Source organism: Halichoerus grypus, chromosome 1 (genome assembly GCF_964656455.1).
Source record: "Halichoerus grypus chromosome 1, mHalGry1.hap1.1, whole genome shotgun sequence".
NCBI lineage: Eukaryota > Metazoa > Chordata > Mammalia > Carnivora > Phocidae > Halichoerus > Halichoerus grypus.
In genome coordinates, this window is record NC_135712.1 from 80,316,744 (window position 1) to 80,329,381 (window position 12,638).

The 12,638-nt window shown below is 39.5% G+C and overlaps 1 protein-coding gene across 2 annotated transcripts in view; it reads left to right on the top strand.

Moving 5' to 3' along the window:
• EHHADH (enoyl-CoA hydratase and 3-hydroxyacyl CoA dehydrogenase) overlaps positions 1-11,855 on the top strand; it is a 47,165-nt gene extending 35,310 nt beyond the window's left edge. For both annotated transcript variants that reach the window (XM_078068200.1, XM_078068199.1), the window contains 2 exons: positions 633-974; positions 8,941-11,855. In XM_078068200.1, coding sequence (XP_077924326.1) covers positions 633-974; positions 8,941-10,202 — 1,604 coding nt within the window. In that variant the 3' untranslated portion in view covers positions 10,203-11,855. The remainder of the gene's footprint in view (positions 1-632; positions 975-8,940) is intronic.
• Positions 11,856-12,638: the final 783 nt, after the last annotated feature.

The window sequence follows — 12,638 nt, forward strand, 5'->3', positions numbered from 1 at the left end:
ATTTTTATATATGGTTCTAGGTAAGGATCTAATTTTTTTTTTCTTTTGCATATAGCTATCTAGTTATTTCAGCACTGTTTATTGAAAAAACTCTCCTTTCATTGAATTGTTTTGGCACCTGTGCTGAAAATCAGTTGGCTCGGAGTGCCAGGACTTATTTCTGAACTCTCAATTATCTTCCACTGATTCGTATGTCTCCCCTTGTACCAATATAACACTCCCTTCTGTTTCTAGGTCTTTTTAAGTGTTTGTTACTATCAGGAATGGAGTTGAGATTATTTTGAATCTAAAATATTCTTAACTCAGAAATATTTTCCTTAAACTCACTGAGAGTTTAATATTTAATCTATTATAACACTGTCTTGGCTTTGGAACAGAAGGAAAAGGAAACTTTTATGCCTACATGAGGTAACTTGAAAATTGCGTCGAATCTGTTAAATTCTATCTTACCAGACTAAGGTGCATCAGATATTTTGATGTTAGTGTTAAAATATCTTGATGAATAGTATTTAATTTTGTGCTTTGAATTGGAGCAGGTTGTTGTCTATTATTATTATTATTATTACATACTCCTAGTCCCTTGGTATAAGTAACATTTCCAAAGATCTGATTTTCTTTCTTCTTCCTTCCAGATCAGCCTTTAGAATCCCGTAGACTCTGCAACAAGCCAATTCAGAGCTTGTCCAACATGGACAGCATTTTCAGTGAAGCCCTTCTGAAGATGCGGAAGCAGCATCCTGGGTGCCTTTCTCAGGAGACGTGTGTCCGTGCAGTCCAGGCTGCCGTCCAGTATCCCTATGAAGTGGGCATCAAGAAGGAGGAGGAGTTGTTCATGTACCTTCAGAAATCAGGGCAGGCTAGAGCCCTGCAATATGTTTTCTTTGCGGAGAGGAATGCCAGTAAGTGGTCAACCCCCTCGGGAGCATCCTGGAAAACAGCAACAGCACAGCCCATCTCCTCGGTTGGCGTTGTTGGTAAGAACGTGGTGGGGTTAAAGTCATTCTCCAAATCTGCACATAGGAAGTGCTGCCATTTGCTTAGGGCCACCAGGTACCAGGCTCTATACTAAGCATGTTATTTGTGTGGCTAACTTGGTTTTCACCCCAGCCTGTGAGTTATCTTCATTCTACATGTGAGGCCTAGAGACACCAACCTCCTCAAGAGTGAGCTAAACACAAGCGGTGTGAGGGTCTGGCGCTAGGTCTGTCTGACTCTAGACTCTGGGTATTTTTTCCTTACTCATTGCCTCCTCTTCCCTGCATGAATCTCTCACTCCTGGATTTCCCAGCAATGATTATTATTTGTACCACATTTCCAAGTATGGTCTGTCACTCTTGTAGCTAAGTGTTTGGAATGAAGGCTCTTTGCCTTTTCTGCTCCCTGGATTCATTCACTTCTCATTCAACACCACTGTCCTCAAATCTCTCTGCACCCTGAAACAGTGACCTCCCTACTTTTTCCCTCTGGAATTTTTACAAACAAAACGTCTTCTTTCCTCAGAAGCTAGCCTTCTGATTGGCTTCTTTGGGCTACTTTCCTAAGCTTCCCTTGTTCTTAGTCTTGACCCAAGAATGGTCTTTGGTGGATTTTAAACTCCCCTGAAATGGTAAGCAAAATGTTGTATGTGTCAGCTTATATATGGTCTTCTGAGGAAGGAGGTCCATAGTTTACTGAAAGTGTCAACTTTCTTAACCCTCACCCAGCTGTCCAGCACCAACCCAGTTTGGAGGGAAAGACCCCACGCTACATCTTCTCAGTCTTCTGTTATCAGTCACACTGTGCTCTTTCTGGCATTGACTCTGTTCACTTGTGATTTTTAAAATTTTATTTTATTTAAATTCAACTAATTAACATATAGTGTGTTATTAGTTTCAAAGGTAGAGTTCAGGGATTCATCAGTTGCATATAACACCCAGTGCTCATTCCATCATGTGCCCTCCTTAATGCCCATCCCCCAGTTACCCCATCTCCCCACTCGTGATTTTTAAAGGAGGTGAACAGAGAGTGTGACAGAGAACTCTGAGTGTTTCTTTTTTGTGCTTTTTTTCAGCAACGCCAATACTTGTTTCTAGTTGCTGTGCACTTACTCTGTTTCTTCCCTATGTTCCTTCAAGCCAAGAATAATTAATGCAATATAACAGCAAAGATGAAATTTATCAGTATTGTGTTCATCAACCATTGTTTGAGAGTTTCCCTATTTCCTTGTTGTGAGCCTTTTAAAAAAGATTTCAGATTCATGTCTGGCATGAAATGTCTAAAAGTTTGTAGTTTTGTTTTTTTAAGTGTACCCCGTATTGTTCAGAAAAATATTTGAAGAAGCATTTAAAATCCATGGAAGATAACTTGGATACAAATAAAGTGAGAGAGAGTTTGGTCATTTCCCCCTTTGTCACGTCTATCCCCATACTGCTGCGCACGTGATCATTGTGACGCAGCCTCCCGCGGCTCCCTGTGCCCTCTGGAACGTTCCTACAGCCTGATCTGCTTCCTGCCTGAGACTCGGCTTACTCTGGGCACCCGCTCCTCCTGCAGGCCTCTTAGGAGAATACTGCTGCTTCTCTCACAGTCCACGGCCCCGGTGCCACTTCCCAGTTCCCTTCTCAGACCATTGTCTCTTTCAGGACGCTCCTCTGTGGTTCTGCCATCTGGTCTGATCGCTCTCTCCCTCCTCATTACTGTCATTACCCCTCGTACCCCCGTTTGCCGAAAATTGTGGCTGGCTCACAGTTATCCACTTTCCCCCAAATCCTGCTGCCACCTTGATTGCCTTCATCGCCTGTGTGGACAATACATCCGGTGCTGTTGCTTTCCGGTGCCTTTGCCTCCTCAGATCCAGTGATGTTCACCTCACTTCCCTTCCATGACGCCTACTTACGCCTTTTCCGTAGGTCTTGCCTTTACCTTGAATATTTCTCCCCGTCTGAAATTCAAACTCTGACCTTTCCCCGACAACCTTGTATCTTCCTACATCTCTTCCTTGGTTATTCCGTCTACATCCATTACTTGATCGGCTCCCCTTATCTTTACTTTCTTCTCTTTTCAAATTTCACTTCCAGGGTCATCCCTTCAGCCACTGTCTTGTCAGGGTCCTCGAACTCCGTGACTCATCGCCCTTTCACTCTGCCCCCTGGCAAAACCCCAGGTGTGCACCTCCATGAGCCCATTTCCAGGCTTCTCAGAACGGGTCAGCAGCACTGCAAGCTCATGTCCACCCCCCTTGCCTGGGCTCTCAGAGCCATCCAAAAGGGAGAAGACGCAGTTGACCAAAACTACAGAACCAATAGTGAAAGCATCCTTTATTCTTTCTTTACTTCTGTCAATAGAAGAGGTTCTTGACCAGAATTAATTCCATGGCAGTTAAAGGCAATGAGTTGTTAGGGAAGCGAGACCCCTTACCCCTCTATGTGTTTAATGAGGAAAACTTAGGAAACTAAATTCAATATAAATATAATATGCACCTTTGGAAACATAATTACCAACAGTGAAAAGCTTGGGGTTTTTTTGGAGATCTTTGAGACCACAAGTTTGTGAGAAGAGAAATTGGGAGCTAAGAACTGTTTATTTTTTTTACGATTTATTTATTTGTTTGGGTGAGAGAGAAGAGGGGAGAGAGAGCGTGTGTGGGCAGGGGGAGGGGCAAAGAGAGAGGGAGAGAATCTCAAGCAGACTCCCCACTGAGTGCAGAGCCGTATGTGGGGCTCTATCCCAGAACCCTGAGATCCTGACCTGAGCCAATACCAAGAGTCAGCCGCTCAACTGACTTGAGCCACCCAGGCACCCTGGAGCTAAGAACTTTTTGAAATAAATATATATTGTGTTTTCATGTATGTTTTTGTTTCGGTGATTATATGAAATGTGTCCGTTTATAGGGCTAAAGAGAATCTAAAATTATGGCTAGGACACTTGCAAAAAGCCTTAGTCTGGTCTACTTTATGATTTGGATTCTAAGTTGATTTGTAGCCCCACAGGTCATTCAGCAGATCTGCTCCGTGAGGTGAGCGCTGAAGAGCTGCGCTCGACCTTCGCAGGTGCCTTTCCTTCACTGCTCTGTGGTCGGTTCTGAGATCTCACCTACCTTACGTGACACTTTACAAAGTACTTTCACATTGCATCTTGTTAGTCCTCATTGTCTCTGTGAGATTATAATTTCTATACTGTTAGAAATTTTATGTGAAGCTTGGGACCAAAAGCTGGGAGGCCAGCGTTTTTGAACCCCATGCTCTACCTCCTACTTACCCAGGCTAAAGTTTCGGATACAAGTTGCTATAGCAGAGAGAGCTATCCAGCCCTCTTGCTACTGGGTGAAATGCAGATGTTTATTAATTTTGGAAAATGAAATGTTTTTAAATAATTTAATATGTTTATTAAATTAAATAAGTTAATGCAATTTGAAAATTAAATATATTCCAGAGAAATAAGGATTTCTGATGACTGATAACATTCTATATTCAAAACCAATTCCCAAAAAACAAAACAAAACAAACCAATCCCCAAAGCTAATCAAAGAGAAGTATAGAAGAGTAATATGTAAATATTAAAAATAAATATGTGGCTTCAACCACAATGGGTTGATTAGGTAACATAACTTGCTGCTGTAACAGATAACAATCTCAGTGGTTTAACACAATAAAGATTTATTTCCTGCTTGCTCCATAAGGTTCATTCTAGGACAAGGTTTTTTCTAACTAAATGACTCTGCCATTCTCCTGAACAAGGGCAGGAAACTTTTTTTTAAAGGCCAGATAATAAATATTTTAGGCTTTCTGGGTCATATGATCTCTTTTGCAGCTACTCGACTCTGCACACAAAAACAGCCACAGATAATATGGAAACAAATTAATGTGGTTGTATTCTAATAAAACTTTATTTATGAGACTGAAATTTGAATTTGACATAATTTGCATGTGTCACAAAATGTTGTTCTTTTGGGTTTTTTTCAACTATTTGAAAGGCAAAACCATTCTTAGCTCACAGGCAGTACAAAAATAGGCATTAGGATGGCTTTGGCGCACAGACACTAGTTTGCTCAAGGGTCTCCTCCAAGGCTTACAGTTGTTCTCTGCATCCTCTACATCCTGGTAGTAATGAAGGTCTTGTGGGAGATTCTGGAGGCCAGTCGTGATCCCACACCACCCTCCTTTCCCATTTCATTGACCAGAATTAGTCACAGGCCCTATCAGGATACGGAGAGTCCAGAATAGTCTTCTATGCGCCCAGAAGAAAAATGAAATGGTATGGGGAAGTAACAGTGACATCTTTGTCATCAAATAATTTGTCTACATTTTCTGTTCTTCTTGCCTTTGCCTAAAGTAATACTTTCCTTTTCCCTTCCCCAGTCTGGTTGGTTCAACTTCCCCAGTTTCACCTATTTCAATATGATCTTTCCTCAAATATTTCTACAAATAACTTTATCTTGAAGCTTTTCTTGATTCATCCAACCAAAAATAATCTCTTTCCTTTGACTCATCAAAGAAATTTGAACTTCTCATATCACTTCCTTTACCTTATAGAATGGATATTTGTGAACTTTTCTTCTTCCCGCCTCTAGATTAAAAGCTCACTGAAGGTTGATACTACTCATATTCTTTATAACAACTTTATTGAGATGAAACTCATATACAATAAAATTCACAGTTCAGTGTAAAATAGAGTAACTTCTATGGAAAACAGTATGGCAGTTCCTCACAAAATTAAAAATAGAATTACTGTATGATCCAGCAATTCCACTTCCGGGTATGCACCCAAAAGAATTGAAAGCAGGGACTCAAACAGATATTTGTACACTCATGTTCATAGCAGCATCATTCATAATAGCCTAGAAGTAGAAGCAACTCAAGTGTCCACTGACAGATGAATAGATAAACAAAATGTGGAATATACATACAATGGGATATTATTCAGCCTTAAAAAGATAAGAAATTCTGCTACCACATGAATAAACCTTAAGGATATTCTGCTAAGTGAAATAAGCTAGTCACAAAAGAACAAGTGCTATATGATTCCACTTATGTGAGGTACCCAGAGAAGTCAAATCATAGAGATAGAAGGTAGAATGATGATTGCAGTGGGTTGGGGAGGGAGGACAGGGATGGGTTATTTTTTAATGGGTATGGAATTTCAGCTTTGCAAGATGAAAGGAGTTATAGAGATGGATGGTGGTACTGGTTGCACAATAATGTCAATATACAAATGCCGATAACTGCACACTTAAAAGATGGTTATGATGGTAAATTTTATGTTATGTGTATTTTACCACAATTCAAAAGAAGTTTAAGTGCATTGTAACAATGTCCCCCAAAAAAGAATACACTTCAATAGTTTTTAGGTATTTCAAACTTGTGCAACCATTGCCACAATCAATTTTATTTTTATTTAAAAATTTTTTTTAAAGATTTTATTTATTTATATCAGAGAGAAAGAGAGCATGAGCAGGGAGAGGGGCAGAGGGAGAGGGAGAAGCAGGCTCCCTGCTGAGCACGGGGACTGACACGGGGCTCGATCCCAGGACCCTGAGATCATGACCTGAGCCAAAGTCGTATGCTTAACTAACTGAGCCACCCAGGCTCCCAACCACAATCAATTTTAGGACATTTTCATCACCCTAAAAAGAAGCCCTGTACCCATTAGCAGTCATTCCTCATTACCCTTCCCCCAGCCCCTGGCAACCACTAATCTACTTTCTGCCTGCATGGATTTGCCTATTCTGGACATTTCATATAAATAGAATCATACAATATGTGGCCTTTTGTGTCCAGCTTCTTTAACTTAGCATAATGTTTTTAAGGTTCATCCATGTTATAGGACTTCATTCTTTATTCATATCAGTACTTCATTCCTTTTAATAGCTGAATGATATTCCACTGTAGGGATACATTTTGTTTATCCATTCATCAGTTGATGGACATTCAGCTTCTTTCTACTTTTTGGCTATTTTGAATATTGCTGCTATGAACATTTATGTAAAAGTTTTGTGTGGACATATGTCTGCAATTCTCTTGGGGATATATATACACAAACTCACCTGCTTACCTACTTACCTAGGAGTGGAATTGCTGGGTCATATGGTAATTCCATGTTTAGCATTTTGAAGAACTTCCAAATTGTTTTCCAAAGCAGCTGCACTATTTTACAATCTTCAGCAATGTGTCAGGTTTTTAATTTCACTACCTCCTCACCTCTGCATCTCTCTTTTTAATGATATCTCTCCTAGTGGGTGTGAAGTTGTAGCTCATGGTGGTTTCGATTTGCATTTCCTTCATGATTAATGATGCATCTTCACATATGCTTATTAGCTATTTGTATATTTTCTTTGGAGAAATGTTTAAATTAAATTGTATTTTTATTGTGAGTTGTGAGAGTTCTTTATATATTTTGATACAAGTCCCTTATTAGATATATGATTCCATGGGTTCTTTTTACTTTCTTTATGGTGTCCTTTGAAGCACAAAAATTTTTTAATTTTGATGGTGTCTAATTCATCTATTTTTTTCTTTTGTTTCTTATGTTTTTGTTGTCATAAGAAACCATTGCCTTGAGGGTATTATGCTAAGTGAAATAAGTCAATCAGAGAAAGACAATTATCATATGATCTCACTGACATGTAGAATTTAAGAAACAAGGCAGAAGATTATAAGGGAAGAGAGGAAAAAAATGAAACAAGACAAAACGAGAGAGGGAGATAAACCATAAGAGACTCTTAATCATAGGAAACAAACTGAGGGTTGCTGGAGGGGTGGAGGGTGGGAGGGATGGAGTAATTGGGTGATGGACATTGGGGAGGGTATGTGTGGTAATGAGCACCGGGTATTATATAAGACTGATGAATCACAGGCCTGTACCCCTGAAACAAATAATACATTACATGCTAATTAATTGAATTTAAATTTTAGAAAAGAGTTAAATTAAAAAAAAAAAAGAAACCATTGCCTTATCCAAGATCATGGAGATTTACTCATAAGAGTTTTATGGTTTTAGATGTTACTTCAGTCTGTGATCCATTTTGAATTAATTTTTGTATATGGTGTGAAGTAGGAGTCCAGCATCATTTCTTTTGCCTGTGGATATCCAGTTGCCCCAGCATCATTTGTTGAAAAGACTGTTCTTTCCATATTGAATTGTCTTGGCACCCTTGTCAAAAATCAATTGGCCATAAGTTATGAGATTATTGATCTATAGGTCTACCCTTATACCACACTGTCTTGAATACTGTAGCTTTGTCATGAGTTTTTAAATTGGGAAGAGTGAATCCTCCAACTTTGTTCTTCTTTTTTAATATCGTTTTGGTTATTCTTGATTCCTTGATTTATGTATGAATTTTAGGATCAGCTTAATTTAATTTGTTAATTTCTGCAAAAAGCCAGTTGAACTTTTGGTAGGGATTGCATTGGAGATGCAGATCAGTTTGTGTAGTATTGCCATACTAACAATATTAAGTCTTCTGATCTATGAACATGGGATGTCTTTCTATTTATCAGGTCTTCTTTATTTCAGCAATGTTTTGTGGTTTTTAGTGTGTAAGTCTTACAATTCTTTCTTAAATTTATTCTGAAGTATTTTATTCTTTTTAATGCTATTATAAGTAGAATTGTTTTCTTAACTTCATATTCTGATTGTTCATTGCTTGTATATAGAAATACAATTGATTTTTGTATATAGATCTTATATTATACAACCACTGCTGAACTTGTTTATTAATTCTAACAGTGTGTGTGTGTGTGTGTGTGTGTGTGTGTGTGTCCGTGTCCGTGAATATTACTCAATGTCACATCCTCTGGAGCACTTAACACAGTGCCTAATCTTAATTAATATTCAATCCATTTGTATTCCTTGAATTGATCTCTTTAAATGTCCTATTGCCACAGAAGCCTCCCATTTACTGAGTAATGTTTCAGTTCCCAATATCATTGAATCATTCTTTTTCTTCTTCACTCTTATCTGCAGGCTTGGGAACAATGGGCCGGGGCATTGTCATTTCTCTTGCGAAGGCCAAGATCCCCGTGATTGCTATGGACTCGGACAAGAAGCAGCTAGAGACTGCCGATAAGATAATAACCTCCCTCCTGGAAAAGGAAGCATCCAAAATGCAGCATAACAGCCACCCTTGGTTAGGACCAAAACCCAGGTTAACTGCATCTATGAAGGAGCTTGGTGGTGTGGATTTAGTCATTGAAGCAGTATTTGAGGAAATTAACCTGAAGAAGCAGGTCTTTGCTGAACTGTCAGCTGTGTGCAAGCCAGAAGCTTTTCTGTGCACCAACACTTCAGCCTTGGACATTGATGAGATTGCTTCTTCCACTCATCGCCCTCACTTGGTCATTGGCACTCACTTCTTCTCACCAGCTCATGTGATGAAGTTGTTAGAGATTATTCCCAGCCAGTACTCTTCCCCCACTACCATTGCCACAGTTATGAATTTAGCAAAAAAGATTAAAAAAATTGGAGTAGTTGTAGGTAACTGTTTTGGATTTGTTGGCAATCGAATGTTGAAGCCTTATTACAATCAGACGTATTTCTTGTTAGAAGAAGGCAGTAAGCCAGAGGAGATCGATCAGGTGCTGGAAGAGTTTGGTTTCAAAATGGGACCTTTTAGAGTGTCAGATCTTGCTGGATTGGATGTGGGTTGGAAATCTCGACAAGGGCAAGGTCTTACTGGACCTATGTTGCCTTTAGGAACTCCTGCCCGAAAGCGAGGCAATGGGAGATATTGCCCAATTCCTGATATGCTCTGTGAATCAGGACGATTTGGCCAGAAGACAGGTAAGGGTTGGTACCAATATGATAAGCCATTGGGTAGGATTCACAAACCTGACCCCTGGCTTTCTGAATTTCTGTCACGGTACAGAGAAACGTATCACATTGAGGCACGTATCATTAGTCAGGATGAGATCCTTGAGCGCTGCTTATATTCACTCATCAATGAAGCATTCCGTATCTTGGGAGAAGGGATGGCTGGTACTCCAGAGCACATCGATGTTGTCTATTTACATGGGTATGGATGGCCAAGGCACAGGGGTGGGCCCATGTTCTACGCCTCCACAGTTGGGTTGCCCACAGTGCTAGAGAAGTTGCAAAAATATTACAGGCAGAATCCTGATATTCCACAACTAGAGCCTTGTGACTATCTGAAAAAATTGGCTTCCCTGGGCAACCCTCCTCTGAAAGAATGGCAAAGCTTAGCAGGACCCCGTAACAGTAGATTATGATTCAGCCTTCCAGGTTATGCCTCATGGAATTTCATTGATATTAAATCCAAAGATCCAAAATAAGATTGCTCTGAAATACAAAGCAAAAGAAATAAGTGGTCAGCTAAACCTTCTCTTTGGGTCTTCTGTCTGATTATTCTAGTGGGTCAAATCTTTAGGAATGTGCTTCCTATGCCTCTGAGTCTGTCTTTATCAGATAAATCATTTTGATCCCAGTGAATAAACTTGTATTAATACCATAATAGCTAAGGAGAGAGACTCAGGATTAAGTTGAGGTTTCCAAGTGCTTTGATCATTGGAGATGTCAACAATTAATCACTGATAAATGCCACTAAGCCACAAATTCATTCTGACCCCTTTCCACCTCACACACACGGCCCTGATAGGAAATCTTACGGGTCCTCTACTCAACAAACATTCACTGTGCACCTCCTGAGCATTTTGCCCAGCACTTGGCAAACCCAGAGTCCAGAGGGGCATTAATTCAGCAGGGAAAGCTGTGATGAAGCTTAGGCCATAGTCTCAGAGGTGGAGTGGAGATAGTTGGCAGGGTCGAGTCAGCAGGGAGGGTCTCTGTGAGTACGGAACATCACCCACGGGGAGGCGGAAGGAGTAACCAGAAAGAAAGGCAGGGTGTCAAAGGTATAACAGTGCTAATGTTATAGGCAGAACCCAGGTGGGAAGTAGTGAGGGCGTCAAGTGCTTCAGACTAGAATGGGGAACTCAGAGTAGCTTGGCAGCTCATACTTGGCGTATGACTTCTGTCCACAGAGCAGTTACATGTGCACAGTCGTGCTTGCTGCTTGCAAGGGGCTCAGTAACGTTTGTTGATAACTTCCTGGGGACCAGGGGATGTCTATCATTCTTTTCTATGCATGGAGAAGTAACAGAAAGTAGCAATTGTTGACTTCATGTAGGAAGGGATCTTATCTTAGAAAACATGTCTAACCTCCTCTGATTCTATGATAGAGTCATGATGCCAGTCTCTCTGTCATGATGAGCCTCTGTGATGCTGGGTATGGAAATTGTTGAATCTTGGAAAGTCTGAAATTACTGCAAAACAGATTCTGTATAGTTTTGTTATAAGAGTTCTTCTCTTTTTACTTTTTTGTGGGGTTAAAAGTTGAGGGGCTGGTCAACACAAAAACTGGTCCACAAGTGTTTATAGCAGTATTATTCATAATAGCCCCAAACTGGAAACAACCTAAAGCTCCATCAACAGATGAATGGATAAACAAAGTGTGGAATAGTCGTAGGGTAGAATATTTGGCCATAGAACGAAATAAAGCAAGCATAGATACATGCTATGACATAACGAGCCTTCAAAATATTATGCTAAATCAAAGACACCAATCACAAAAGGCCATATGTTGTATGGACATTTATGTGAAATAAAATAGGCAAATCTATAAAGACAGAAACAGATCAGAGGATGCCTAAGGCTGGAATCATTAGGAGCTAGGGAATGGGGAGGGACCTAATGAGGACAGGTTTCTTTTTGGGTTGATGAAGATGTTCTGAAATTACTGTGGTGATGGTTACATAACTCTGTGAATCTACTAAAAACCATTGAGTTGTATAATTTTAAATGGGCGAATCGTATGGTATGTGAATTATAACTCAGAATTGTCAATAAATAAGTAAATAAACAAATGGGCTCAATTTGTCCTCCAATGTGATGTAAATGAACTATTTTCACTGTATTTTCACCTGTGAATCCAAGCAAAATTAGCAAAAGTTCTGATAGAGGAATCTTGAATGAATATACTGTAAGTTTTCCATTATCAAAAACAAAAACAAAAACTCTAGAGTGTGCCTTCAATTGTAGTTTAATTTAGAATCATTTTTAAATTGTGTATTGCTGGATTTTATATAAATTGGTCCTTTAAATTAAAGAAAATTTTAAAAAATTTGGGAAGTGGTGACTTTGTCTGCAAATTGACTTATCTTCAAATGAATGTTAAAGGACTGACCTGTGCATGCGCCTGCACACACACACACACACGCACACGCACACACACACGCGCACACACACACACACACACACCTTTTCTTCTTTAGACCCTGAGTGGATTTTATTTTGAGTTCTTAAAACTCATTTTCACCCTACACTACCCTCTAGGGTGGACCTTTGAAACTGGAGTGTCTATAAATAGATTTTGTGAGTCAAAAATCCCTGAAATCTGATGCTGATGTTTGTATATATGTATATGAGTATATTGCTTAGAAGAGGTACCACGTCTTACGTCATATTTTCAAAAGTGTCTGTGACCCAATAAAGGTTTTAAGGATTAATATTCTCTATATAATATGGGAAGAAGAAATAGGAGTTCATTTATTCTTATTTTATATCAAAGAGGCAAAACTAATTTAAATTTCTTGGGTCCTACATACAACAGTGGATAATATGATGAAATCTGTCCAGGATATTCTATT